The following is a 27352-nucleotide window of genomic DNA, read 5'->3' as shown; positions in this document are numbered from 1 at the left end:
TTGGGAGCTAAAATATTGCAATTCTTTAGGCGTTTTTAATAAAACAATGAGGCGCTACGCGCCTCGTTGGCTATCTACCATCTCATATCCAACGCGCGCTCGTGGAATAATTGTTTAAAAGACCATAGAAATAACGCCATAACATCTTCAAAACTATTCAGTGAAAAATATGGTCGATTTTTTAAATGTCGAGTTTTACCATGTGGTATTCTTGCATATATGCCCCCTTCACCGTCCCTCCTGCCGGAGACGTTAAGCAAATACGAGCAAGGGCTTATTTTCGGAAATTTACGGTGAATTTATACGGTAAATGACATTTGAGAATGCAGTGCGTGGAAGCTAACTGAGAAAATAAACAAAGAAACTTCTCTTGAACATGCTGTTTTACTTTTGTTCAATGTACATGTATTTACAGCAACATGAACGAGTAGAACTAAATATGAACGATTTCCACGGACAGCGAAAGGAATCAACTGCCCCTAATGAAGCTGTGAATGTTAGCTGAACAAGATAAATGTAAGAAAATAGGGACCTTCAGAGTAGGAGTACGACTTTCGAATTTGAACGCAGTTACGTTCCCAGAGCCCCCACGCCTTCCTGTTGCTGACCAATATTGAAAAGGGGACTACTGATACGAGGTTGATGTGAAATGTGATACTCCAAAGCATAAGCACTAGGTTTGAAAAGTCGTACTTGTACTCAATCTCGTCGTCGACTCGTACTCCAATATGAAGGTCCCTACTATTTGTCAGAAACATCCCTCAAACTATTCTACTTTCCATGTCTGTTTTCTTGGGGAAGCATGCTGCTTTTACAGTATATCTGTGTTGATCGATCGTGATCCTGAGTTTTTCTTTGCTCAGTTTTGAACTACAAATAAACATACAAGCATATCTTATACAACTTGGAATATTTGGCTAGCTAAAATATACTACAAGGGAGTCCCGTAAAAAATCCCGTCAGTAAAAATTGTCTTGCAAATAAAAGTTTGGGTTGAAATTTTTTTTTTATAACGCTGGAAGTTACTCCGCTGTTAACGGCATGTAAATACATCACCGTACATCATATACGAATATGAAGAAAAAATGTAAGCATATATGAATCGAGTTAAAAAACAGTAACTATATACAAAAGAATAAAACAACTTGTCTGAAATCATTAAAAGTCAATAAGAAATACAAAACTTTCGTTAAAAAATAAAACGAATTGTTCTGTTCTCATTCGTCGTGCCCAACCAGACCCAGTCTTCGCACGAGCAGTCTCACTGCTTCCAAAGGATCCTGGACCATGTCCAAACGTCGCTGCCATTTGAGCGAGTTGGGTTTCTTTCCCTTATAAGGCGTGTGCTTGCAAGGTGTGGGTGGGACTAACTGACAGACGGATTTGTCCTTGTTGGATTTGATCTTGCTCCGCTTCGCTTCCAGTCTGTGGTTTCGTTCAGCAATGTTGTGGACGCTTTTGATGTCATCCACGATTTTTGTCATGTTGAGTATGTCCTGCGCGATGGACGAGTCCCGGCATAACATGACGAGAAGGCAGCAAGTTTTGGTGAAGACAAAACTTTTGTCTCTGAAATTCGCCAATAGCTCAACCAAGGTTTCGACGGAATCAGGTTCCTCGTAAACAGCACGATAAACGGATTGGTACTAGGAAGAAGAAAAGAATGAAACAAATCTCTCGTTTAGTACTTAACCAAGATGAATGTCGGTCGTTTCTTCTGCGCGCTTTAGTCGGTACCTAAGAGTTAGTCAAAGATAAGTCTATTTAATGGAACTGGCAGACACAAGAAACTGAATATCGCTTTTATCTGTTCGCCGCCAATGGACATTCTCGTAATTGGACTCCAACTCGTAATCCTTGCATAATGTTTTGAGACCTGGACTCCCGTGAGCCGTTGTTTGGATACGTTTTGTTTTGTTTTCGAGTTTTGAGCCAGTCACTCGTATCAGCGCACAGTCAAGTCATCTTTTGTTGCATGTTCAGTACAATCTACACTAGATCTGAAATACCTCGAAATCGATTACCTTCTAAAGAAAGGTCAGCCGACTGTGTGTGTGAATGAAACAAATAAACATGCCTTGGGAAGACACACTCCCCCACCCCTCCCCCTTTCTTGCCGTTTTTTTATACATTTAATAAGTCATCACTTCTGAGGGGAAAAGTTCAATGTTGTCTTACTAAAACAGACTAAAAATGATTAAAATTAAGCATACATTCCCACTCACCTTTGCAACGTTAAAGAGTATCCAGATGGAGTACTTGATGACCTCCAAGTGCGGTAAACTGCGGTTACACTTCTTAATAACTTTGAAGATGACAGGCAGCGCACCATCTTTCACCACTTGTTGACAGCACACCTCTGACAGACGAGTGACAACCTCTGATGGGGACAAAAATATAGCAATTATACATTGATGATGATCTATTGCGCCTTAGTGATATATATCATTGCATAGTTTCTTACTAATACTAACTTTCAAACCTTACAACTCTTATTTTAAGAAATGCGTCGAGATTAAGACACTAAGGTTCTAGCGATGTGGTCTTCTGTAGAAAACAGCCAATTTACTGTTACTACTCGAATCAAACTGATCATCTTCTGCTATCATATCTGCTCAGTAAACCCACATAACACCATATAAAAACGTTATCCGAGCTTAAAAGGGTACCCGACAATGCCGAAACGTATTGTGGGTAGTGGCAGATTTCCATTCCTTGATTAAAGTTCACGGCGTTTCATCGCGAAGGAAAGAGAAATAATGAGAATTATACTAGGGCCGCCAAGCGGCCTGAAGTAATAATTCGGATTATATAAACGGACGAAGTGAGAAATATATGAGAAAACAAATGGTAGGAATTTCCCAGTTAGTGCTTCAAACCACTTTTTAACGCTAAAAATATAAGGGGTACCCCCTTAAAAGCAAAACAAGGGCCTGGGTCTACCCATAAGGCCCTGGTGCCTAGGTCCCGCGGACCCATGATCCTTCGCTGGCTTTTTGACGCCGTGAAATAGACAGGCAAAGCAACACCCTATAAATACACCAGGGAAGGGTGAAGGGTGGGAACCTCATATATTTCTCACTTCGTCCGTTTATATAATCCGAATTATTACTTCAGGCCGCTTGGCGGCCCTAGTATAATTCTCATTATATTTCACAGACTCCGTTCGAAATATATGAGAAAACAAATGGTAGTTTTTAACGCCACTTGTATAAGCAATTAAATAATCATAACACAGCCAGTTTCCAAGTAAACTTAAATGAGAGGAAAAACCTTGATGTCAGTGTAGAACGGCTGTTACATCTACCTTGAGGAAAAAACCTCCATAGCAAGGTTTAAATTAAACATGGGATAACAGTAAAATGTGCTGAATGCAGTTTAAGCACAAGACCAATAGGTCATCTAATGCAAAAAGTAAGTGTGAGAAATTTACTGGCGGCTGCTATTGTAGAAGCAACACACACTAGCATAGCTTTAAAATATGACTGTCTATTCCTGCTGCACACATAAAAATTTTCTAGCCAGCCCACAATGCGTTATAACGGTTTGTGGGGCAGTCTAATTGAAATTAACAACTAAACGGTTGACAGAATGTATGTTCCTAAAAAGATAAAATAACTAAATATCGTTCAAGACATTATTTGGGAGAAAGCTTTTTGCCTTGGTCAAAGACGGGCAAAAAATGCTTCTGTAGGTTTGTCTGAATCGAGCCTGAAATATCAGATTTTCTAAGCATAATATAACATATAGCGAGTAAGAAAGACACCGCAAATAACTCCGTTAGGAGAGTTGAGGTCAGAGATAAATGTAAACTCAGGGAGAACAACTTCCTGGCTGGGAGAACTTAAAGTGTTAGGGGCTATAGTAGCTTTTTATAACAATGAATAGCGTGTGTACTACCGCCCGAAAACATACACCCATTTGCCGCGGTTTTGCTCAAGGCGATTTCGCCTAGGAACTCCGACAGACGCGGCGCGGGCGGATTTTTCTGGATTTACCGACGTCTGCCGCGGCAAGTGAGGCCGCGGTGTAGTAAGTTATAACGGCAGTTTAGATAGGCTACAGATACGCTTGTGTTATGTTCAACAACGTAACATTTGCCGGTGTGATACCGTAATCCCTTGCTTGGCAAAAAATAGACGGGTTCCAATAAACTTGATATACGTGACATACACCAAAATAAAAAATTATTATTATTTAAAACGACTTATTTGGATAATTGTGGACCCAGACTTCCCTCTTGCTTTCATAGCAGATCAGTCGTTTTCTCGAAGGAGAAGTTTGTTTAGTTAAAACTTCTGTTGTTGTTTTTTTTTTTATAATTAAAAATCCCAAGCTTTAAAATAAAAACTGAATGAAAATATGCTTGAAGTGGTATAAAATAATAGCAACTAATTGAATTACTCAAGTCGCTTAAAAACAAGGACTTACGCATTCCATTTAATTTGGCACTGCAAAACTGTCCACATTTCGTTATGAAGGAAAGTTTTTTACGCCAAAAATACATTTATAATGATCAATTTACATTACACCATGTAATGTAAACTTATGTAAACTTTGAGGTTATGGAAAACCCTTTAAGCGATTTTCTTATCTCATGATCTGCAATCATCTGCTTCTAAACGTGAAATAAATGCGACAGGATACTGTCTCAAGTCTCTGAGTTTAATGTCGATCTGACAAACAAACAAATAAACATATGGGTATTCGCCAGGTTCACTTGTAGGCTTTTATTAGGACCTAAACGCAAAAGGCGGGAAATATACAGGCATTTGCCAAATGGCTAGTAAAATCAGAACGATAAGATTTGATAGCCATGGGCTTCGCGATGCGATATTCCGCGAAGCAGACAGTGAGAACAGTGTAGAATCTTGCTGCTTTTTCCTGACGGAATGGTAAAATCACTAACATTGAAAACAATTATGAAACCCAGTAAGTGGGTAAGCACCGATGTTGGAATATGAATGATTTTCTAAGGTTACTTGTAAACCTTAAGACTGGTGGAGAGCCACTTCAGAGTGTTTTGACGACTTCCTTAGTTGCCGAAGTCAAAGGTTTATAAGGACTTGAATAGACTTTCACTTGAAGAAAGTTGAAAGAGGCTAAATCAATTCTGTAGGGCCAAACACAGGCCGAATGGGCGGGTCTTGAACCGGAACGTATTCCCGTACGAAAAAATAGTCAATTTTTAGAAAAACTCGTAACGAGAACTGAAATGAACGAGTCCTTAAATTAAAAAATGTACTTGACATAAAAACTCCTGGTAAAAGCGACGCTTTTAAGCAACTGATGTTTTCCGTCTGGAAAGGTTCGGTACAATGAACTTCATTTAATCGGGTCTATCATTAGACACATGGGTCCTAGGTTTTGGTACCAGGAAAAACGAGCTTCCGTGAAAAAAATCGTATCGTGAAAAGGGAAATCTTTCATAAAGATCCTTTTCGTGGTAACCTATGAAGTGCTGGAATAATACAAGAGCCTCCTGACCCGATACGTGGGTAAAGGTGGAGACATATAGGGATGGTATATTAAAAACCAAAGGCTCATTTCTGAGAACCCGCAATGATGTGGAGAATACACGGTACGGTTTGGGGGCGATTTTTAAGTCACAAGGCGCTAGGAGTAATTGTACTGTGCGAGTCTAATTGACTTCACCTTTTGACCGTCGTCAACGCTAATGCTGGCAACTAAGTTTGGAACGGTGCAAATACACATATCAAGTGGATTGCTAATTGGTCAAGCTGTCTCCTTGATGTTTGCTACAAAAGAAGGAACTATATAACTTTGTTTAGAAAAGTATTGACTGTAAAATGCGCCATATCTTTTCATCTCCCATTTTTGGTGACAGCTTGAGGGTAGCTCTGCAAGGGTTACGACCTGGTTCAGGCTGCAAGAAACACTCTGTTTGCAGAGAACAAAAAGAGCCATAGTTGAAATTTTGAACAAATTTACTGTGGTAAAATTAAGTTTCTATTTATCTGTCTGATGTCTCAAAACAGACAGAAAAGCATTTGCTCTGCCAGCAGGTAAAGCTTGCAGCATGGTTAATTATCACATAAGTTGGACCTCAATCATACACCAGGGGCACGACACATGGGGCCAGTGGCATTCTAGAAGTCAAGGCAAACAATGAACATTGGACCTTGTCCCTTTCTTGGACAGAATATCTCATTCAAAGGGAAACTTGATTTGACAATTGCTGATGAAGTTTTGGGAGCAGATAGTGCATCCACTTGAGGAGTTCCCAATCTTCCAGAATAAGAAGATATTGCTTATATATAATTAATTTGCATAAGTTATTATCCACAAATTTGGGGAAAGAGGATAATGGTTTCCAGGAGGTTGACTTGGAAGTGAGTCGAACAGACCATTATCATCACTGTAATACTGTACTTAAATTTGCAGCTTCGTCAGATATGTCTTATCAGACTCTGTTTGTTTCTAAATGGTCTCTACGAGTGCCATCATTATAAGACTGCATTGAGTTCCCAGCTTCTTTAGATGTCTATCAGACTCGGTTTGTTCCTTAATAAGCTCGACGGGTGCCTAAAATAGGCTCTACAGGTGCCTGAATAGGCAATATTGGTGCCTCAATGGGCTCTATTGGTGCCTGAATAGGCAATATTGGTGCCTGAATAGGCGATATTGGTTCCTGAATAGGCAATATTGGTGCCTGAATAGGCAATATTGGTTCCTGAATAGGCGATATTGGTTCCTGAATAGGCAATATTGGTGCCTGAATAGGCGATATTGGTCCTGAATAGGCTCTATTGTTGCCTGAATAGGCAATATTGGTTCCTGAATAGGCGATATTGGTTCCTGAATAGGCAATATTGGTGCCTGAATAGGCGATATTGGTTCCTGAATAGGCTCTATTGGTGCCTCAATGGGCTCTATTGGTGCCTCAATAGGCAATATTGGTGCCTAAATAGGCGATATTGGTTCCTGAATAGGCAATACTGGTGCCTGAATAGGCAATATTGGTGCCTGAATAGGCTCTATGGGTGCCTAAATAGGCTCCACAGGTGCCCGAACGGGCGCAGCAGAAGTCCAAATGACTTATCGGTCGCCCAAGGTTCGCTGAACTTCTATCCTGACGAGTTATTAGCCATAATCGACAGATCATCAGACTGAACTTGTTCACAGCGAATCTATTCGCTCGTAAAGACTCTCGAGCGAGAGAAGAATCTCCTGAAGAGTATCATCGTCTTCTACGTGAAAGGTCTTTGCGTCGTTTGGCAGGACCATTCATCACGTATTTCAGGCAGACGCAGAAACAGTTTCGGCGGGAAGATGGCGACCAGCAACGAGTCCTTCTATGCGACTTTGTGTTGCCAAATGGATATCTTCAGCGATGCAATATATCTGAAGAGCGACAAAATATCGCTAAAAAGAAACCTGCTGTGCCAAAAACACAGAGGAATAGCCTGAAAAGGTAAAAAATTAGCAAAAATACAAGATAAAGGGCAAATACTTACCGTAGGGTTTGAAGCACAAGGAAAAAAAGCCAGCGAAGGATCATGGGTCCGCGGGACCTAGGCACCAGGGCCTTATGGGTAGACCCAGGCCCTTGTTTTGCTTTTAAGGGGGTACCCCTTATATTTTTAGCGTTAAAAAGTGGTTTGAAGCACTAACTGGGAAATTCCTACCATTTGTTTTCTCATATATTTCGAACGGAGTCTGTGAAATATAATTATTGTATATCTGCATGCTTTCTCGTTGTTATAATAGCGTTGGAACACAATACCGTGAGCTTCGATCAAGCATGATCGTACATTGCCTCGTACACTTTTATTTTACTTTTATTAGTTGTTCAAAGGGTGGATAACACTATACACCGGATAAATCGCTATCCAATGGATAGCGTAGTATTAACACTTAGCCACTGGATAGTGATTTATCCGGGGGATAGCGTTATCCACCCTTTGAAAAACTGGGCCCTGTAGGACAACCCCCAAGTTTTGCAAAACAGCTATATTTGACACGCAGTCTTATCAAACGTACTCCTCCAGTTTCAGCTTACCCAGATTAACAAGCGCTCCCACTATCCTGCTGATGTTTTTACACTGCAACAGAAAGTCCAAAGCGGATCGGGTGCGGTTACAAAGCTTCATTGATTCAGTTGCTGCAGCATTAGCAGACTTGATGCGCTTACGCGCTCTTTTCACCTTGAGAGATGACACTTCACGTCTGACTCGGTAACCGCGCCAGAAGGCCTGGTGATACCAAAAGAAGACATCAGTAAATGTTAAGTAACACAAAACTGTCAAGGAGTAATGCTCAGATATTGTAGTAAACGTAGGAATCTATGGAACAAATACTCTCAAACTCTAGCGAATGACAGACAGCTCTTTCTTGCCAGAAACCAAATCCAATTGAACACAAGAGATTGCAAAAAAAAAGAGCTGGCAACGTTTTTCCTACATTTTCAACTGAGCTATTTCTAACCTGAATTCGTAGCGCTGATTCCTGTAGTTTTCTCACGTGCTTCCTTGTCAGGAATCCTCGCATCAGGGCCTGGATCCTAGCTGCGCCTTTGTGCTTTGTCTCCAGCCTTCTTCGCGTTGCTCTTTGTAGCAAAATAACAGCGGAGCGGAGCCTGGTAAACCGCTGACGTTCAAGAACACCCCGCCACCAGTACTGAGAAAAAAAGTTTTAAAACTTAGTGAGAGCATTGTGTTTCCTTTGATGTGGTATTTATGACAGAATGAGCAAGTTGAAAGGCTACTGTTTTTTGTAATATACAATGATTGTCTCAAATAACTGGCAGTGCAGTCTTTCTATTTACTCTGCGTAAGAGCGGCAAAGGAAATCACCGTCCAGGCAGGCTTTAGTAAATCTATAAATAAACTAAATAACTATAAATTAATCGCGCTCTGGGTTTGTCGTAAGAACACGAATGTGCACGCTTTTATGGCATATTAAAACAGATGAAACATCGCCTTACAACAATATCGTGATTTTGTGCCGAAGGAAAACATGTTGAGTCTACCTGGATAAAAAGCACAGCATCCATCCGGGCTTTCGCCACAGCCATCGCGCGTGCTCGGCGGTAACACCGCTGAATTCTGATGGCGCTCAAATGATGATACACAGCTGATGAAAACTTGTGCAACTTCACCAGACGCTCAGCCTTTTGACGCTGAAAACAGAAAATTAATCTTTGTTAGGCATCACAACCGTTGTAGCTTCTACTTTGCCTAAATTCTTCGTCCCAAGTGGCTTTACTTAAAATCCAGTAAGCGTTCAAAAATTTAACCCAAAAGCAAAAATGCCTTACGGAGTTAACAAGGACCTGGGTGGTAACAAAGCCACTTGTAGAAGTTGTTTTATGCGCCTATTCCATTATTTCTTACTCGTATCATGAAAAAGACGCAATTTGGAAGGATAAATGGAAATCTGAATCGTCGGTTCAAACCGCTGCCTGATTCAGAAACTTGTTAGCAACATAGGACAAGTAAACTTGACAAGTAAAAAACAATCCCTTACCTCAATTCTCTTTCTGGTGATGAATCCTCTGACTGCTGCCTGAATGGTGCGAGCAGCGCGCATGTTACGCGCTATTACCCGCCCGCGGTATCCACGGTAGGCGGCCTGTAGCTTAACAGTAGCTTCCTTGAGCTTGTGGTATTCCTCGCGAGTTTTCCTTCCCGCCATACTGCCACGGAACCATTTCTGGATCAGAATCGCCGCTCTGAATTGACGAACAGCACAGCGAGCCTTCCATCCGCAATAACAGGATTGAAGTTTTATAGCTGCGCGTTTGACCGCCAGAAATTCTTTCCTGGCCTTCCGAGAGGCTCTGTTTGCTTGCACTCTTCGTTGGAGGAGAATTGTTGCGTGTTTGAGTTCACGGTAATTCTTTTGACAGCGCCGTGCCCTGACCGTGGCTTGCAGTTTTATCACGAGTTGTCTCGCGCGGCAGTATCTCTGTCTCTGTATCATTCCTCGCACGTTGGACTGGATTTGTATGGCGGCCTTTAGTCTCTTCACTTCCTTTCTTGCTTTGCATCCTCGGTAAGAGCTCTGTGAGAAAGGAAAGTAGAGACTGCGTTTAGACTAGCGTTAGACTAGGTGTTCGAAAAGCGAGCAGTTTGGTGCAAGCATCATTTTGTTACTAACTATGGTTAGATCCAGAGCTAGAGTTTGAACAATCGTCGACGACGCGTGCATAAGAAACTAGACCTTGTACCCATGGGCGAAACTTAATCAGCGGAACATTTCAGCACACAAACTAACAAGTGTCCAGGCGATGAGAAGACTCAAGCTTTGTCGATCCCTAATCTATGGCTAAATATGATAGTCCTGTAATAATATTCATACAAATCAACTTAAACTGGGTGTGCTGGAGGAACGAAAGATCCTTTTTTTTTTTCAAAATTATTGATTGTAACGACAAGAAAGAACTCTGAAGAAAAGACGATACCTGGATTGTAGTTGCTGCCCATTGCGTCAGTTGAAATCTCTGGCGGACTGCTTTACTCAGCACGTACGCTCGATACCGACTTTGAATGACGACCGCAGCCGAGCGCTTTTGAAGGAATATCGTCCTTTCTAGTCGCATGCGCACTACAGACTGAGCCAGTACCACCTTCTGCCTTACACGAAGATAAGCCTGACGCTGGCAGTGACGTCTATAGTGCGACTGAATCAGGATTGTGGCATGTCTGAGACAGTGATACTCTTCGTAGATCTTCTTCATTGTCACTTGAGCTCTGTACCATTGCTGAATTGCAACAACTGCTTGCCGTTTTCTAATAAATCGCTTTCTAGCTTGATTCCTACGTACAACAGCTTGTAATCTGCACATGGCTTTTCTTGCGCCAAGGAACTTTCTTCGTGCAACTGTTCCACGATAGATCGCCTGCATCTTGATAACAGTTCTAAGCTTGCGAACGAATTTCTGTGCAGCAAACATGCGACATGCAGACTGCAACGTAATAATGGCACCGCGGGTCACGTGATACGCAAAGTAGGTTTCCTCCATGAGACGGAATCCACGGTAATACCGCTGGATCTTCAATGCTGCTGCCTGTCGTCTCTGATTCTCTTTCACCATCTCACAAACGCGCTGTCTTGCTTTAAAACCACGGAAATGGGACTGTATTACCACGGCACTTTTTCGCATTGTTTGGTAACATTCACGCTGTCGTTTACAGAGCTGATTGGCTCTGTACCTCTTCTGTAATACAGCGGTGCTTTCCTTCAACTTGTGGTAAGCCGCGACCGCTTTCCTCATGCGTGCAACAGCTTGGATCTTAATAGCAGCCTCCTTGGTTCTTTCGTACTTACTTCTGGCCGAGAACATTCTCCAGCAGGACTGCAAAACAACAGCGGCGTTCTTCAATCGCACGAATTCTGTTCTTTGCTCACGAGTTTTGATGCAGGCTCGGCGGTGTTGCTGGATGGTGATAGCCGCTGATCGGATTATGTTGTACTGTCGTCGGCAGAGCCATGTTCGTATCACACTCTGTACCACAATGCAAGCCTTGCGCTGTGCAATGTAACTCTGTCTTGCCTTAAGCATCTCTTGCTGAGCTCGGAATCTTCGTTGGATGGCCAAAACAGCGCCGCGAAGGTTCAGGTATAATTTTCGCGCAAGATAGCGCCTTGTTGCCGCCTGGATAACCACTGCAGACGATTTCTGGGCAAGGTATTTAGAGCGACATGTGTAACGACGAAAGGCGCATTGGATTATAAGAGTAGAGGACTTCAGCGCATTGTAGTTTCGGGCCACTGCTCGACCAAGAAGCCAGGCACGGCATCTAAGCTGTAATACCAATGCTGCTCTCTTGGTAGCTTCATACTTCTTCCACGCCAGGAACCCGCGAACACAAGCCTGAATCTTGACAGCGGCATTGTACATTCTGCGCAGTCTCGCTCGTACCAGGAATCCTCTAACAGCCATCTGTAGCGTAATGACGGCGCCTCTCATAAAGTGAAATACAAGCTGGTCGTGCTTACAGAGAACTGTCGCCCTAAACCGCCGTTGAATCATCAGAGTCGAATTCTTTAAATTGACGAATCTTCGGCGCTGTTGAAGCATGCGCGTTTGAGCTTGCAATTTTACGACAGCTTCCCTGAAAGCGAGGTACTCTTTTCTTGTTTTGTACATCTTGTAAGTCGCTCGAATCAGCCTAACCGCTCGTAGTCTTCTTGCCAGTTTTCTGTCGAGCCATCCACGTACACAAGCTTGGAGACGTATGGCAGCGCTTCTCACAACAAGAAAACGTTCCCGTTGACTCCTGCACTCGACCATAGCTCTGTACCTCTGTTGAAGGACTATAGCAGCGTCTTTCATTTCTAGGTATCTCTTACGACACAGGTAACCACGCCCTGCCGCTTGTAACACGATGCAAGCCCCGCGTTGCACGTGGTAGTGCACATATTGACGCATGCCAATCACGCGCGCACGGTACCGCCTCTGGAGCATAACAGTGGATTTCTTGAGCTCAGAGTAGTATTTTCGCGCCAAATAACCACGAGCTACCGCTTGAGTGCGAATGATGTTATTACGGGAAATGTTGTAAGATTTTCTAGCTACGTATCCGCGATAGACCGCCTGGATTTTAATGGCACTTCGCAGACGTTTGACCTGTTTTCTTGCTTGATAACCACGAAGAAAAGATTGGATTTTTATCGCAGCATGCCTCTGGTTTTCAAAAGTAAAGCGTTCTTTACGGCCAAGCAGAACTGCACGATAGTGAAGCTGTAGGACTATAGCTGCCTGCCTTAACATTTGGTACTTCGTACGGGAAGCATGGCCTCTATAGATGGTTTGGATCAGCTTCGCAGCCTCATTCTGACGTTTGAGGTCCTTTCTGACTTGCCAACCACGAATAGCAGACTGCAAAACAACAGCCGCCTTTAGAATCTTATACTCCTGTCTCGCACGATACCCTCTGTAATGTGCTTGAATGCGCTTGACGGAAGATATCATGTGCTGGTACTGTAAAACGTGTGCACGGGTCAGCAACACTGAGCGATAACGCTGCTGTATCTTCGTGGCTGAGCTCTTCAACTGACGGTATCTTTTCGTAGCAGCATACTGCCTGTACAAGGCTTGAATCCGGATAGCCGATCTGTGCTGGGCTAGAAGATGTCTGCGGACAATGTTACCCCTGACTAAGGCTTGAAGTCGAACAATGACATGACGGATGCGTTGATATTCCATTCTCTGGCGACGTCCTTGCAGCAGAGCGCGATAGCGAGTTTGGATCACCACTGAAGCGTGTTTTGAAGCCAAGAACTTCTTTCTACTAAGAAAACAGCGGGCTTGTGATTGAAGGGTAACGGTCGCCTGTTTCACTCGCATAAACTGCTTCCGATATCTGTAACCTCTGTAACACGACTGGATCTTCACAATAGATAATTTCGTCTGTCTAAACATCTGGCGAACGCTCTTTGCACAAAGCATTTCTCTAAATCTTCGCTGGATCGTCACAGCAGATGCCATAAGCTTCTGGTATCTTTTCTGTACAAGATACTTCCTGATAAGAGCCTGAATCTTTACAGCGGCATCTTTCTTCTTTAAAAATGTCTTCCTCTGCAAGTAGCCTCTGACATATGACTGAATCTTGACGCAAGCAGCCTTTTGAGTCTCGTACTTTGTCCTTTGCCGCCATCCAAGGAGAGCCGCTCTGAAGTAGACCTGTAGAACTCTTGTGGCATTTTTCACAACAGCAAACCTTCTTTGTGCTTGGTACATCCTCGTGTAAGATTGTATCTTGGTAGCCGCCCGTTTCAACAAAACAAATCTCGCACGGCTTTGCCACGCACGCACGTGGCTTTGGATTTTGACAGCCGCTCGAATCTGCCTCACAAGACGGCGATCGCGCTTGCCCCTGTAGTACGACTGAAGCGCAATCGTGCACTTCCTTAGATGAAGATATCGTTCTCTTTCTTTCCTCGCTAGTATCATTGCTCTATAGACTTTCTGAATTAACACAGTTGCGCTTTGAAGCCGCAAAAACCGCCTACGTTCTCTGACTCCTCTGATCAAAGCTTGAATCTTCACACAAGCTACTCGTTGCTCAACAAACCCTCTTCTTGCCACGTACCCCCTCCAAGCAGCCTGTATCACCTTCGCGGCTTGATTTCTCTTCTCGTTTCGTTTTCTCTGATTGGCCAAAACGATAGCCTGCAGTCGGACAACAGTTTGACGGAGGTTTGTATACCATTCCAGGACCTCTCGGCCCTTTTCGAAAGGCCAGGTAGTGAGTCTGGATGCACTGCGCGGCTTGGTGACGAGTGCGTACTTGTTGACGAACCAGGTGACCACGGTACACAGACTGAATGAGAACAGCGGATTGCCTCATGGCTTGAAATCTACGCCGTGCTATTGCGGCTCGGGCACGTGCCTGTTAAAAGGAGAAATAATGAAGTTAGTCAAACTTAAATTCACGCTGACGTAAATATGTTTGATCAAAATATTTCAGTAGTGTAGCAGCTCTCGTAAGCTTGCAATTCTACTTTTGTAGCAGTTGCTATTGTTCTTGGGGTTAGGGGCATTGTTCCTGTTGTTTTTTCTCTCCAAGGTTAGGGTAGCGAGTCTGTCACATACGACATTGCATTGCTACCTGACCCAATTATTTCGTTTTTCGATTATTAATCGTAAAAGTAAATCTTTGCTGGTACAGGTTGAATTATGATTAATGTGATTAATAGAAACGTTTACACGAAAAACATGAACAGAGCTTTTAGAGAAAATTCAAAATTAAGGATCAAAAGTAACTAATCAAATAGAAGGCAAGTTTCCTGAGAGGTCCGCATCTGATTGTAACGTTGTTGACAGTTCCAATTTTGTAGGTAATCTTTTGTTTACGTTCTAGAACGTTATTGGTCCGTTACAAAAAAATGTCCCTATCCTTTGTTTTCAATTAAAACTGTGATTGGTTAATTTTGTTCAGGGTGCCCCTGTTTGAGTAGTCGCACTGTAATTAAGGGCCAAATGGGTACTGCTAGTACATTAGACTTTCTCAAAGTCGTACGCTTCTCGTTTCCGGTTCGGGAGCTCTCGCGCTCTGTGAACTTGACTTAAAGGCAAGTCTACTAGTATATACACATGATTTTGCTACTTTTGATCGTGTTATTCCTTACCTGAACGAATACAACTATCCGCGCAACGTTCTGAAAGAAAAGAAAAAGAATAATTATCTTCACCACTTCTATTTTTTTCTATAAAAGAGAGTCGAGGTAGTAGGTTCAAATATGAAAACAAAGTAAATCAACAAATTAAGCGTCGAGTGATTCGGTGATTTAAACTTTTTTAACCTTACCAACCTTTTTCCGCTCCAGTTGCCTTTCAAGGTGATGTCGTCTCCAGGCCATCTGAATACAGCGCGCGGCCTTCGTTTCTTCACGAAGATCCAACAAGCGCGCGCAGAGATACGCCACATAAGTGATAACAACCTGAAAAAAAAAAACAGGCGCTGAGTGGGGGAAAATGATCGGACGTCTTGAACTATTAGAAAGAGCGTTAAGGTAAAGTTTAGTGCGCTCATTGGTGTCATCGCTTAGCTCGATTTCCTTAGCTTGAGTATGAAGCGCATTGAGTATTGCATCTTCCCTTGGATGGGAAGCTGCTTTACAGAAGGTTAGCCCCAAGCATCATGTCAGCTTGTCCTAGCAGTTCACCGGTATCCATTTATACTGTAGGGTGGATAGAGGCACCGTGAGAGTGTCTTGCCTCATAACAAAACAGTGACCCACCTGGCCAGAGCTCGAACCAGGATTACTTTTTCCAAAGTCTAACGCGCTAAGACTTCTGTGGTATCACGGGGATTTGAGTAATTTCAAATTTTTTTTTAGTATTAATGCAAATAATAGTCGAGGTTCGTTATAAATTACTAAAACTGTCGACGAGTGATGCTGGCCAGGGGTAGAAAGGGTCGAAATGAATAACCTCGCCAAATCCTCGCATTTTTCTCCAAAAATAGGCTAAAAACGATCATGATTTTTTTTTTCAAGAATTCGGTTGAGATATTTCCCTTGATGTTCCAGGATAATTTTCTAAGCAAGTAGTAGTATTAAAGCACAGTTCCAGTCGACGAAAAAACAATCAAAATCCCTGTGATACTTCCCCTTGGGAAAAAAAAAACAGAGTAACATTGTTCTAACTTACCTTCTCATCAGGAATTGTGTAAGACATGTCCGAGGCCTTTGTCATCAGAGGAACTCCACCCAGTTCTTGTACCTGAGGTAAACAAGAGTATAAAAAATAAGTACATCACGGTACAGCGACTTGACAGACCAAGACTTCGCTAAACTGTTTTTCACCTTCTCAGCCATTGTACGGAAATTTTCGCGCTCGTTGTTTTTCATTTCCTCCAGAATTGCGTTTTTACCAGACCCTGAAAGGAAGAAAAAAAACTTGTTATAATCACTACAAGTAAAAAATTTCAATGCAAGACTGGAAGGAAAGTACACTTTTTCTCGAAGAATTGTCCTGATTGGGCTAGTGGTTTTCGCCAACATGACGTAGTCTCATGACCGACAAGTACAGTGTAAGAATCCGAAACTCTGTTAAGTTCTTCTAAAAAACAATTGCTAAAAACGGCACTGACTACATCCGGACTGAAAAGGTAATGGCATGAACTCACCACAGTTTCACTATACACGACACGTAGAAATTCACAGAAGACTTTCACGCATTACCTGGGCTGAATGTTGCCGTCCACGAGTTCACTTCCATTCCTTCCTCTCCCTCGCTGTCACTTGCGTCGTGTACCCCCGGATTACAGGTCAGACTGGTTTGTTCTTTGATGAGTTCCCGGGGGAGTAGTGAAGGGTGATAATGGTGGAGTAGGAAGCACAGTGCACGGCCGTCCGAGAACGAAACAGTGAAGTTCTCGATCTAAATGATAAAAACAAAGAGATTCAAACAATAGTTGCAAAATGACTATTAAAACCCACTTTCTTTCACGCGTTTATCAATACGTTACGGCCCGGAATATAGCTCACTTCCTTTGCAAAAGTACATGAACCCCTTTGTTTTAACGAATAATTCACTATCTTACCTTTAAACCATACAGCCTGCAAACTATTTTACACCACTTGAAGAGCAAGCGCAGCCGGTCTGACTGGAAATACAGGTCTGACGAGTCCCGGCGTTTTCCCGCGAAATCCCCATCGTCGGTCCACTTGTCTGCGGCAGATAACTGAACGCGGAGAAGCCTGGTGTTCTCCAAGTGAGTTATTTCCTCCTTAAGCAGTTTTTCGCTTAGAAGCACATTGACCTGTGAAAAGTTTTGTTAAACAAGTGTTTCAGTCAATCAAACAATTAGTTATTCAGTTTTTAGTAATTATCACTAATGTTAACGGATGACAGTATGGCAAAGAATTTCACAGTTCGATCGGTAAAGTTAAGGTGATGTAATCCACAGGTCGAGGGTTTGAATCCCACTATTTTTTTTTTTTTTTTTTTTTTTTTTTTTTTTTTCCTGTGTGGTACCAATTTTCTTTCTTGGGCTTAGGCTCAGAAGAAAATTTCTGGGTTATTTCCAGCACTAAAAATTATTTTAAAGTTAATTCCAGTTTGTTTAATACCTCCAGTGCTGCGTGACTGGACATTGCTTTGCAGTTTTACCATTGTGTACTAGAAAAATATGGGTGCAATTTTTATCTACCCTGGCCTAGCATTATACTCAGAAATTGCTACATGTTACATCTTACCTGAAAATGAAAAATAATTTGCCATAACAGCGCCAGTGTTTTCTCCCTGTGTCCATCCACAACATGGCGCGCGTCAATAGCACCACCTGACAGATAAGAACAAACATCAGTCGGCAGGAAGGGCGGTATTGAGGGGCATGTACTAAAACCCAAAACAAAGAAACGAAACCAGTCGAAGCGAAATGGCCGTAATGAGCGAAACAAAACAAAACCACCGAAACAAGCAAAACCCTGTCCTTTTAAAATTGAAAGCTAACCGTAGACAGGCTTACCTCTGTGGACTGCAGACATACAGACTTGCACTCCGGTTAGCCTGAATTGATAACGCCGAAGTGCTGTTAGCTCACAATGGCAATGGGTTTTGCTTGTTTCGGTTGTTTCTCTCGTTTCGTTTTGGCGTTTCCGTTTCTCTTATTTCGTTTCGTTGTTTCGTGTTTTGGTGCATGCCATTTTGAGGCGAGATGGATGCGTGTGGCGAGCGTGTAGCACGAAGCACGCACGAAGGGAGAGACATAACAGTGGACTCTGCCAGGCACTTTTCCAAGCGAAGACTAACGCGTCTGTTTCCGAACTAGTGAATCGTGCACAGATAACAGTAATTCGCCGCGCCCAAGGAACAATCTTACCGTTAATTCCTCCAGCGAGAACGCCTCTTGATTTCAACGCGTTTATAAAAACATCAACGTTGTGGATTTTCTGCAAGAAAAAAAGGCAAAACAAAATTCAAATAATCTAATAAGCGAAGATCAGTTGCGTCTGCTAAGTTACACCGGACAACAGCTAATTTACCTGTAACCTGGAGATGGCTGGGACACGAAGACTTGCTGATAACTGCCAATCATGAGTCAAGAGCTCTGCTACACGCCTGTGATATTGAGAACAGATTAGTTAGTACACTATTCCTTTGGTATCAAAGCTTAGCCCCATCCAAATTTGAGGATTGATTTATTGTGACAGTTCTGTTGTCATTGAAGAATTTGCGCCTTGATATCAGGGTGAAAATAAGCAGTTAGCTCAAGGTCACATAAGGCTTTTCTCGTGCGTTTTTTTTCGGCTTTTTCTCAAAAACGTTTCTTGCTCTACCTTCGGCCGACGCGCGTAAAAAAAAACACTTCGTACTTAAGGTAAGGGCTGGGGTTAGAAAGGTAAAACTTAGCACTCACGTTAAGCGCAAACCATCTCTGAGATCTATGGCGATGTTCTTCACAGCATAATCGACCTCGTCAATTGCTCTCTGAAGGAAAATAAATGTTACGGTCTATTACTTATACCGGAACTATACTGAAAATACTCACTTTACAACATCAAAAATTTTCTTACCTGAGAATGCGTGACGGAGTACCCCAGAAAGTTCAAATGCTTTGTCACGTCTCCTTCTCCTTTAAGGTACTCGCGAGAGAACGTAAGTAGAAGACTGCGGCTTGACTGCGAAACAAAAAGAAAAAGCCACCGTTAGCATCTCTATAACCTATGCAAGTACACATAAACACAAGCTCGTACGGTGTCAGTCTCCTTTTTAAAAAGCGACATCTCTGCAGTTTTTTCTTCCGTGGAAAAACTGTGCTTGTGCGCGCGGAAACGAGGAATTGCCTCTCTTTCTTTTTTTGGAACTGTTTTGGTATTAAATGTTTGCACTTGAGTTTTCTCTGCATACTTTGGTTAAACCCACTGCAGTTCCGTAAATTCGCTGTGTTTGCGCACTGATTTCTCAAGGAAATGTTCCTTCAGTTCAATTTGTTTTTAACACTCTGAAAAGGAAATCTGTGGTTAACATTCGAAAACATTGCTTTGACCTTTGAATACAAACCTTGAAAGAAGCTCCTTTGATGAAGAGGCATGGATCATGATCGATAAGCCGAGTCAACTTAGCGCGATCCAGAAACAAAACCAAAAGAAGAAATTTCTTCAGAGTAAACTTTCCCAGCTGTTCTACGTACCCTGTGAGTAGAAATACGAAGGTAAAATAGCTTAATAATATGTAAACAGGGTTCGTACCTTTTTCACAAACAACTTTCCAGTACTTTTCAAGGACTCAGATTGAGTTTTCCAAGACACCAAAATTCACATTTACCCTTTCACTCCCAAGATCTCAATATTATTTCTCCTTACACTGTCTATACATTTCTTATCATGTTGGTTCTGAGAGTTCAGTTGTTACTTGAGTTAAACAGATTTCCAGAAGTTCCAGGATGGGTAGTCTTTTTCCAGGAATTTCCAGTACTTGAAAGTGGCACAATAAAATTCCAGGACTTATTCACTTTCCAGGACCTGTACGAACCCTGTGTAAAGTGCTTGTTGTATATTTGTGGTGTATATTTGCAGAGGAAAAAAATCATTCTGCTACATCATTTGCTTTAATTTTGTGATCCTCGCAAGCGACATAGCCTAATGGTAAGCGCCTAATGCTCTGGAACAGGGGATCTGGTTTCAAGCACTGGTTGGGGTCACTGTTCTTGGGCAAGGCACTTAACTCTCATTGTGCCTCTCTTCACACAGGTACATAAATGGGTATTGACAAATTTATCTTGGGATGCTAGTCCATCGCAGGGTCATCACCCCATCAAAGCAGCAAACATATACTTCTAGAACAGTGTGTCATGCTTGGGATTTGGGAAACTGGGATAAGATGTGTTAGTGCGGGACCTTTCAGGCACATGTGTTTGCTTGCGAGTCTCTTGTTACCTGGAATGAAGATACCAGAGCACATGGCATGCGGCAAGAGACCTTTTTGAAGTGGTAACACTTTCAAATCCGCAGGAATGGTAGAGTTCTTATATTACTGGGTTGCTTTATTTCAATTTCTGCATCAGCACGTTTTAAAAGCAAGCTAGGACTTGTGTTGTATCGAGCCATGTTCAAGTTGGTGAAGCCATTGAGGCATCACACCAACTGGAAAGCAGTGAAGCTTGTCAAGTCACTGGCAAGTGAGAGGCTAGGGGTAGGGTTACTACAAAACAACCCATAAATTTTATTTTGATTAAAAACAAAAATTTCCAAAAGATAAAATTAGTTTACCTTCCCGATACAGTCCTGGTACCTGTGGATGAGCAAAGGTGCTAGCAATGTCAGGGTTACCAAGTAACCGGTGAGTGAGGAAGCGCGTCAAACCTGCTACGTCATTGTTCGAGTGAGTAGGTAGAATTTCACCATATATGGTCTGAAAAAAAGTGAGCGAGAGTAAGACCTCTTTGACTGAAGATAGTACCCTTTGTGAAATTTGATCAAGAGAAACATGTCAAATTTTTAAGTGCATTTATTTTAGGATAATCAGTTTAGTTTTCCATGACTGCTTACCTCAAGTCCAATTCTCAGCCACAATGTGTTATAAGAGAGGATCATGTCAACAACTTGCCGCTTGATTCCTACAACATCAATTTTCTATTTTAATTTCATACAAATACAGATCCAGGTTTTATATTCCTTCAACGAAAACATGATGGAGCAGGGCCTTGCCTCTCCCCTAGTTTTTATAATAACCCTATCTTTAGTTAGGTATAGTCATCTGATCATCTGCAGACTACAAAACAAATGCCTTCGCAGGACAATAGTCACATGCACTGACTCAGTGCCTCATATTTCAATTTTGGTACGTTTATCAATATTTTCAATTTGTCTATGGCAAGTCATGGGAAGAAGCATATATGGGTTTTAATAAGATCAAACTTCAAAACATTCTGACAGACTGGAGTGACTGAGAGAACACAAGGCCTCTTGTCATTCATTCATTCATTCCATCCTCCACAAGATAGGAGATCTGACCACTAACATGGATTGAACGACAGGCTGGTGTTGCTAAAGACTTGCATTCCTTTTATTGTTCTTAAGTTTATATAATAATAATAATAATAATAATAATAATAATAATAATAATAATAATAATAATAATACATTTAATAATATTATAATTATAATAAAAAGTATACATCACTAGCTACTAACCTAAATCTGCATGTAACTTTTTGTCAGGTCTAATGGCAAGCCGTCCATTTTCCACCTCAGCTTCTATCTTGCGAATAATGTGCCCTAGTGCCTCTGACTGATACAGTAGACAAGCACATCTTCGTAAGCGGGCCATCTTGCGTCTAGCAGTATAGGTCCTGAAGGAGAGGACCTCTCTTGTGGGGGCCAAGGGTTGAGACTTCTTTACGTCTTTAGTTCCTCCAAGGACTACATTTCCTATTGCATTAAATTGTGGAAACCATTTCATAAACATTTATGCATTATTCTTTTCCAGAGTACCCAGGAATCAAAAAGTAGTTACTGCATGTAATATAATGTCACAGATTACCTTTACTGTAATCAGCTTGTGTAGAAGAATCTGATACATCCGGTGGGGTAAGGACAAAGTTCAGCCATTTAGTGAAACCTAATAAGCAGATTAAAAACAATTTCTTACATGTAAATTCTTAAAATCTTTGAATGAATCCATATCAAAGCTTCCTCTTGGCAATTAGGTACGAGTTATAAAACTGTAAAAGAATGATTCAGAATGATTCATTATCAACTTTGGACTTTATAAATAAAATCATTTATTAATATAAAATAGAACACCCTCTTTAAATACATATATATTCAGACTTCTGACAGCTTCTTCGCCTTCTCCTATGTGTATTTTATAGTTTCTTTATACTGTTTAGGGAAAGATTTCCACTGCTTTATATATTAATTTGTTACATTTCTGATCCGTTGCCACTGTATTGTGTATATTTTGTAAGAAGTATCTTTGTAAATAGTGTTGTAATATTTGTATGTAGTATGATATTGAAAGTATTTTTCTTTTGTTTTATTTCCTAAATAAATAAAAAAAACTGTAAAAGAATAGTATTTGTAGTGCTTATGCTCATGATGTGCAGCAACAGCTGACAGAGTTTAAATTTGCTTTTTGCTTTTGAATGGTTCCCTTCCTATATATAGCAAAGTAATAGTGCTAAAAAAAAGCTTGAATTCTAGCTTGCGCTTTGGAAAAAGCCAGCTTTCAAATTTTGCTTGCCCAGGCAGTTGCATGCATTATGCTTGTCTTTCTTTACAGCACATTTTTTTAGATTAATTGGCAGATGACTTGCTGGGGCCCTTACCCATCTGGTAAGTGTGCATGAAATTATTTACTTGCCCAGCAGAAAACTCTACTCATCTGGGATGACTGACTTTTTTTTTTGAGCCTTATGTTTGATGAACAATAATTGTGTGAATACAGTGGTACATTAAGACACTATTCCCTAGTTTATAACTGAGAGTATCTGTTTAAACTGCCTCTGAATTATACCTTCTTCTTGTTTTTCAATCCATCTCTCATCGTAGTACATGTTCTTTGCTGCAAACGGCATTGGATGCCGTGGAAGGTTGCTCTTGGGAGTCTTAACCAGCTGTAGTTTTCTTTGCGGTATTCCTTTAGCTGCAACTTTTAGTTTCATCTTTGGCTTAGGCTTCTTTTTCAATGCTCCTGTCATTAAAAGGCATCTTGGTCATTTATCCCCATTTCACAGCATAAAGTGAATGAGCATAATAAATACAACACCTTCTACATGGTTGCTTCAGTAATACATTTTTGACTATTATCTTATGGCAGATCCAGACTTGCAGGCAAAGAGGGGAATATAGTATAAAGGCGTTGACTCTGATAAAAAATAAAATCAACGTTCTGACTGAAAAGGGGTTTGGCTCCTTGGGCCTCACTCATTTGCCGAAAAGGTATGGACCCTGGCCCCTTCCCTGCATGGATACAGCCCCGGCCCAATAGGTAACCTCTAGTAATTCACCATGTGTGAATTTAGAGGTGGGGAGGGAGCTGCAGCCCTCCCTTTTCCTTGGTGTGACCAACCTACTAGACCACTGTACCATGCCTTCCACGAGAAAGGCACCTGTGTAGTTTTGGCTGTGTATTTTTATTTTTATTCTGCAAGGTAAAAAGCGTGTGGCCGTCTCATGCCCTTTCATTTACCAAACGTGCCCTCAAAAACTACACAAGCACCTGCTACGCAGGCTATTTTATTGATCAATATTTGTATTGGTGTTTTCAACATCTCCTTATCACAGTTACCTGAAACTGGAGAAAGCTTCTTCTTCGATACAACTACTTTCTTTGTTTTTGCAGCAACAGGCTTGCTTGCAGATTTTGCAACCTTTAGAGTTGAGGAGTTTAGATTGGTCTTGCAACTTGATTGGCTTCTTGCTTTTGGGACAAGATAAGTGTCTCGTCGCAAACTCTCCTCTGACGGATTTTCCATGGGTATGTTCTCAGAAGAAAACTTGTTAGTGTTGATGTTCTCAAACACTTTGATACCATTTGTTTTGGCTTCACAAGTATTTGGAACTTGACTTGGTTGAAGGATAGCTTTGGGAATTTTCTAAAATTAAAAGTAAAAAAGCTTTAGCTGTCAGACAAATGTTTACTGGTTCTTTAGTGATTTCGGGTACAAAATTAAACCTTATGCAACTTTATATCCCACCTTGTTTATAGTGTTATAAACCCTTTTATTTTCCTGTCATCTCGAGAAAAGGTGCATGTCTTGCATGTATGTATGTCAATGTCTTCAACCCGGGGTCTTCAACTTCATATACCCAGGATGTACCTTGTTTATCAGAGGTTTTTCAAAACAGCGTTTAGGCACAAATTTCTGTTTCTTTTACCCTAGACACCTTTCAACTCACCTTGTTTATCAAAGGTTTCTTAAAACAGCGTTTGGGCGCCGATTTCACTTTCTTTGGCCCTAAAGCCGTTCCAAACACCACTACTTGAAGTCGAACAGAATTGTCCCACTTGAATCGAATAATCTCGCGACAGCTTCCACTCTCTTTTGGCTCCCATTTGATGGACAAGAACATTTCATCATTTGGTGGTATCAACACAAAATTCTCGTCGGAATCCTCGCTATTACTATTGCCATTGCCACTGAGATCTAACGTAAAACCTTGATCCGTTGGGCACTTTTCTATCTCCAAAGTTTGGCTCAGCGGATGTGGGTTGATTACAACGAACGCCTCTGTTTTGCTGCTTCCAACATTCACAGATCCAAATGATATCTTTGGAATCGTGGCGAAGTGAGTTAGTTTAAGAGTCGGTGCATCAGGCTCTGGAGAAAAAAGCATTTTAGGAGAATTCTTGCACGGACTGTACCATTGAGCACGTTTCGAATGAACCTTGTTGAGCAGTGGACAGTTTTCTTTGCTCGGCGTTGAACTCGGCTCCAACATTTTTTAAAAATAAAAAAGCTTCTTCGGTTGATGTCGGACTCTTAATAGAAAGAAGTTCTTGCTTGAGTCTGAGGTCTTATGTTCGGTGGACCGTAATTTCTTGCAAGAAAATGTTGGCTACATTTCCTCGCGTTGAGCCACCGAAATCAGATGTTTGACAACTGAAATGCAACTGGAATCGATCGAACTTCGATTGAAAATACCGGGCGTGCAAAATTGACCAATCACAGCTCGTCTTTTATTAGCAATAAGCCAATCAGAGACTTGAGGAAGTAACGGCTCCAATTACTTGTCCCCATGTCCCACGCGTCTTCCTCCTCGCCTCCAGCAAAAAAAAACTACAACATCGAACAGACATCGTAATCAAACCAGCCGACAAGGGATCGGGAACTGTGGTTATGAACAGACAAGACTACCTAAAAGAATGTCACAGACAGCTAAACGACGCAAAGTTCTACAAAAAGGTCACCAAGGATCCGACCCCAGATGTAAATAAAAGAGTCCAGAAATATCTTGACGGACTACTTAAAGATAAAGCTATAGATAAGAACACTTATAAATATCTTTCTCCCGTCAATCCCAGACCTGGCCGCTTCTATATATTACCTAAACTACATAAACAAGGGCATCCTGGAAGACCTATCGTTTCAGCAAACGGACATCCTACTGAAAAAATCTCTGAATTCGTCAGTTATCATCTCAATCCTCTGGTGCAGACACTACCATCGTATATCAAAAATACTACACATCTTCTTAACAAACTCAAACAAATCACTGATCTCCCTCCGAACGCTCTCCTTGTTACCTTAGATGTCTCCTCGCTTTACACAAACATCCCTACTAATGAAGGTATCAATGCCTGTAGAAAAGCCTTAGATGCAAGATCTCAAAAGGATATACGCACTGAAGCTATCTGTGACCTGATACGCATTATTCTGAATATGAACAACTTCGAGTTTAACAACGAACATTTCATGCAGCTACACGGTACAGCGATGGGAACAAGAATGGCCCCAGCATTTGCCAACTTATTCATGGGCGATTTTGAAACAAAGGCACTTGATTCGTACCCGGACAAACCTTTTATTTGGTGGAGGTATATTGACGATATTTTTATGATCTGGACATTAGGAGAAGACAAGCTTGATGATTTCATAAAATATCTTAACAATATCCACCACACTATAAAGTTCACCAGTGAACGCTCGACCACCTCCATTCCGTTTCTCGACGTCGACATTCACCTCAACAATGGAAAAATAGAAACCGACCTATACTCTAAACCTACAGATAAGCATCAGTACTTACTGAACACCTCAAGTCATCCATATCATACAAAACGGTCAATCCCTTACAGTCTTGCTCTACGTCTACGCCGAATCTGTTCCACTGAAAACTTTTTTGAACATCGCGTTAAAGAACTTCAGCAATATCTAGTTAAAAGAGGCTACAAACAACGCTTTATTTCAGAGCAAATCGACAGAGCACGCCTGGTATCACGGGCAGAGTCTTTGCAAGAACACACTCGCGAAACACGATCTGATAGAGTTCCTTTAGTAATCACATACAATCCAGCACTTCGTAACATTCAGAAAATACTTCACAACAAACAACCTCTTCTTAACTCCTCTTCCAACTGTAAAGAAATCTTCAAAGAAACACCCGTGGTATCTTACCGGCGCTCTCCCAACCTTCGAGATTTACTCGTCCGAGCGAAACTTAAGGCCCTAACCAATGCAGTCAGCCGCCACCCGGCACCTTCCGCTGTAACTCAAATCATCGATGCCTCACTTGCCCCCACATCGAAGATGGCAAAACAACATATACCTTCAGCAGTACTAACGAAGTCAGACAGATTAAACATCACATAACGTGCAACTCAACTAACCTTGTATATATGATACAATGTAAAAGATGTAATAAACAATATGTAGGAGAAACAAAACGAACTCTTCGGGAACGTTTCACTGAACACAGGCAGGCCAGCAATAATCCAAGGCACAAGAAAGCAGCCACTGCAGTCCCTACTCATTTCAACATGCCAGGGCACTGCACATCAGACATGTCTCTAGTTCCTCTTGAAATGCTACCCACTAAAAGTACTTCTCGTCGCAAAGCAAGAGAAGCATATCTCATAGACCGAGGCAAAACTCTTGAACCTAATGGCCTCAATAGACGCTCTGAACAGTGATATGTTATATCTTTAGATCGTTATATGAAAGTTAGCTTTAGTTTATTATTATTTTTTATTTTTATTTTTATTTTTTATATTTTTTTCATCTTTTATATATTATTAGTGCGTGTATTTTCTTTATACGTATATATTACACCCTCGACGCTGTATTTTATGCTTTTTCCTTATATGGCTATCGTGTTACGTATTATCCACTTATATACTTTTATTTAAATTTTAGGAGCCGTTAAGTTTTATCTCACTCCAGCTCTGGCCCTGTAGAAGACTAGTTGACTAGTCGAAATATCGGCCAAA

The 27352-nt window shown here is 41.5% G+C and overlaps 2 protein-coding genes across 2 annotated transcripts; one reads left to right on the top strand and one right to left on the bottom strand.

The window, feature by feature from the left end:
* Nucleotides 1–365: 365 nt before the first annotated feature.
* Nucleotides 366–25050, bottom strand: LOC144665147 (uncharacterized). Its single transcript, XM_078526322.1, is given in 27 exon segments — nt 366–1646; nt 2226–2380; nt 8024–8216; nt 8449–8640; nt 8993–9142; nt 9490–10026; nt 10427–14179; nt 14181–14360; nt 15100–15129; nt 15283–15411; nt 16124–16195; nt 16279–16352; nt 16657–16855; nt 17019–17237; nt 17674–17759; nt 18300–18369; nt 18463–18538; nt 18837–18907; nt 18994–19098; nt 19481–19611; nt 20689–20830; nt 20968–21035; nt 21613–21849; nt 21962–22039; nt 22937–23113; nt 23711–24017; nt 24322–25050. Coding segments are annotated over 27 exon segments (8403 nt in total). The 5' UTR covers nt 24865–25050; the 3' UTR covers nt 366–1217.
* Nucleotides 24943–26735, top strand: LOC144646592 (uncharacterized). The gene is made up of 2 exons (XM_078506239.1): nt 24943–24956; nt 25193–26735. Exons 1-2 carry the CDS (start codon nt 24943–24945, stop codon nt 26733–26735), a joined length of 1557 nt encoding a protein of 518 aa, XP_078362365.1.
* Nucleotides 26736–27352: the final 617 nt, after the last annotated feature.

The sequence above is a fragment of the Oculina patagonica genome, chromosome 1 (assembly GCF_052425735.1).
Source record: "Oculina patagonica isolate OP01 chromosome 1, crgOcupat, whole genome shotgun sequence".
In the NCBI taxonomy this organism is placed as follows: domain Eukaryota; kingdom Metazoa; phylum Cnidaria; class Anthozoa; order Scleractinia; family Oculinidae; genus Oculina; species Oculina patagonica.
This window is presented reverse-complemented; position numbering and strand designations above follow the sequence as displayed.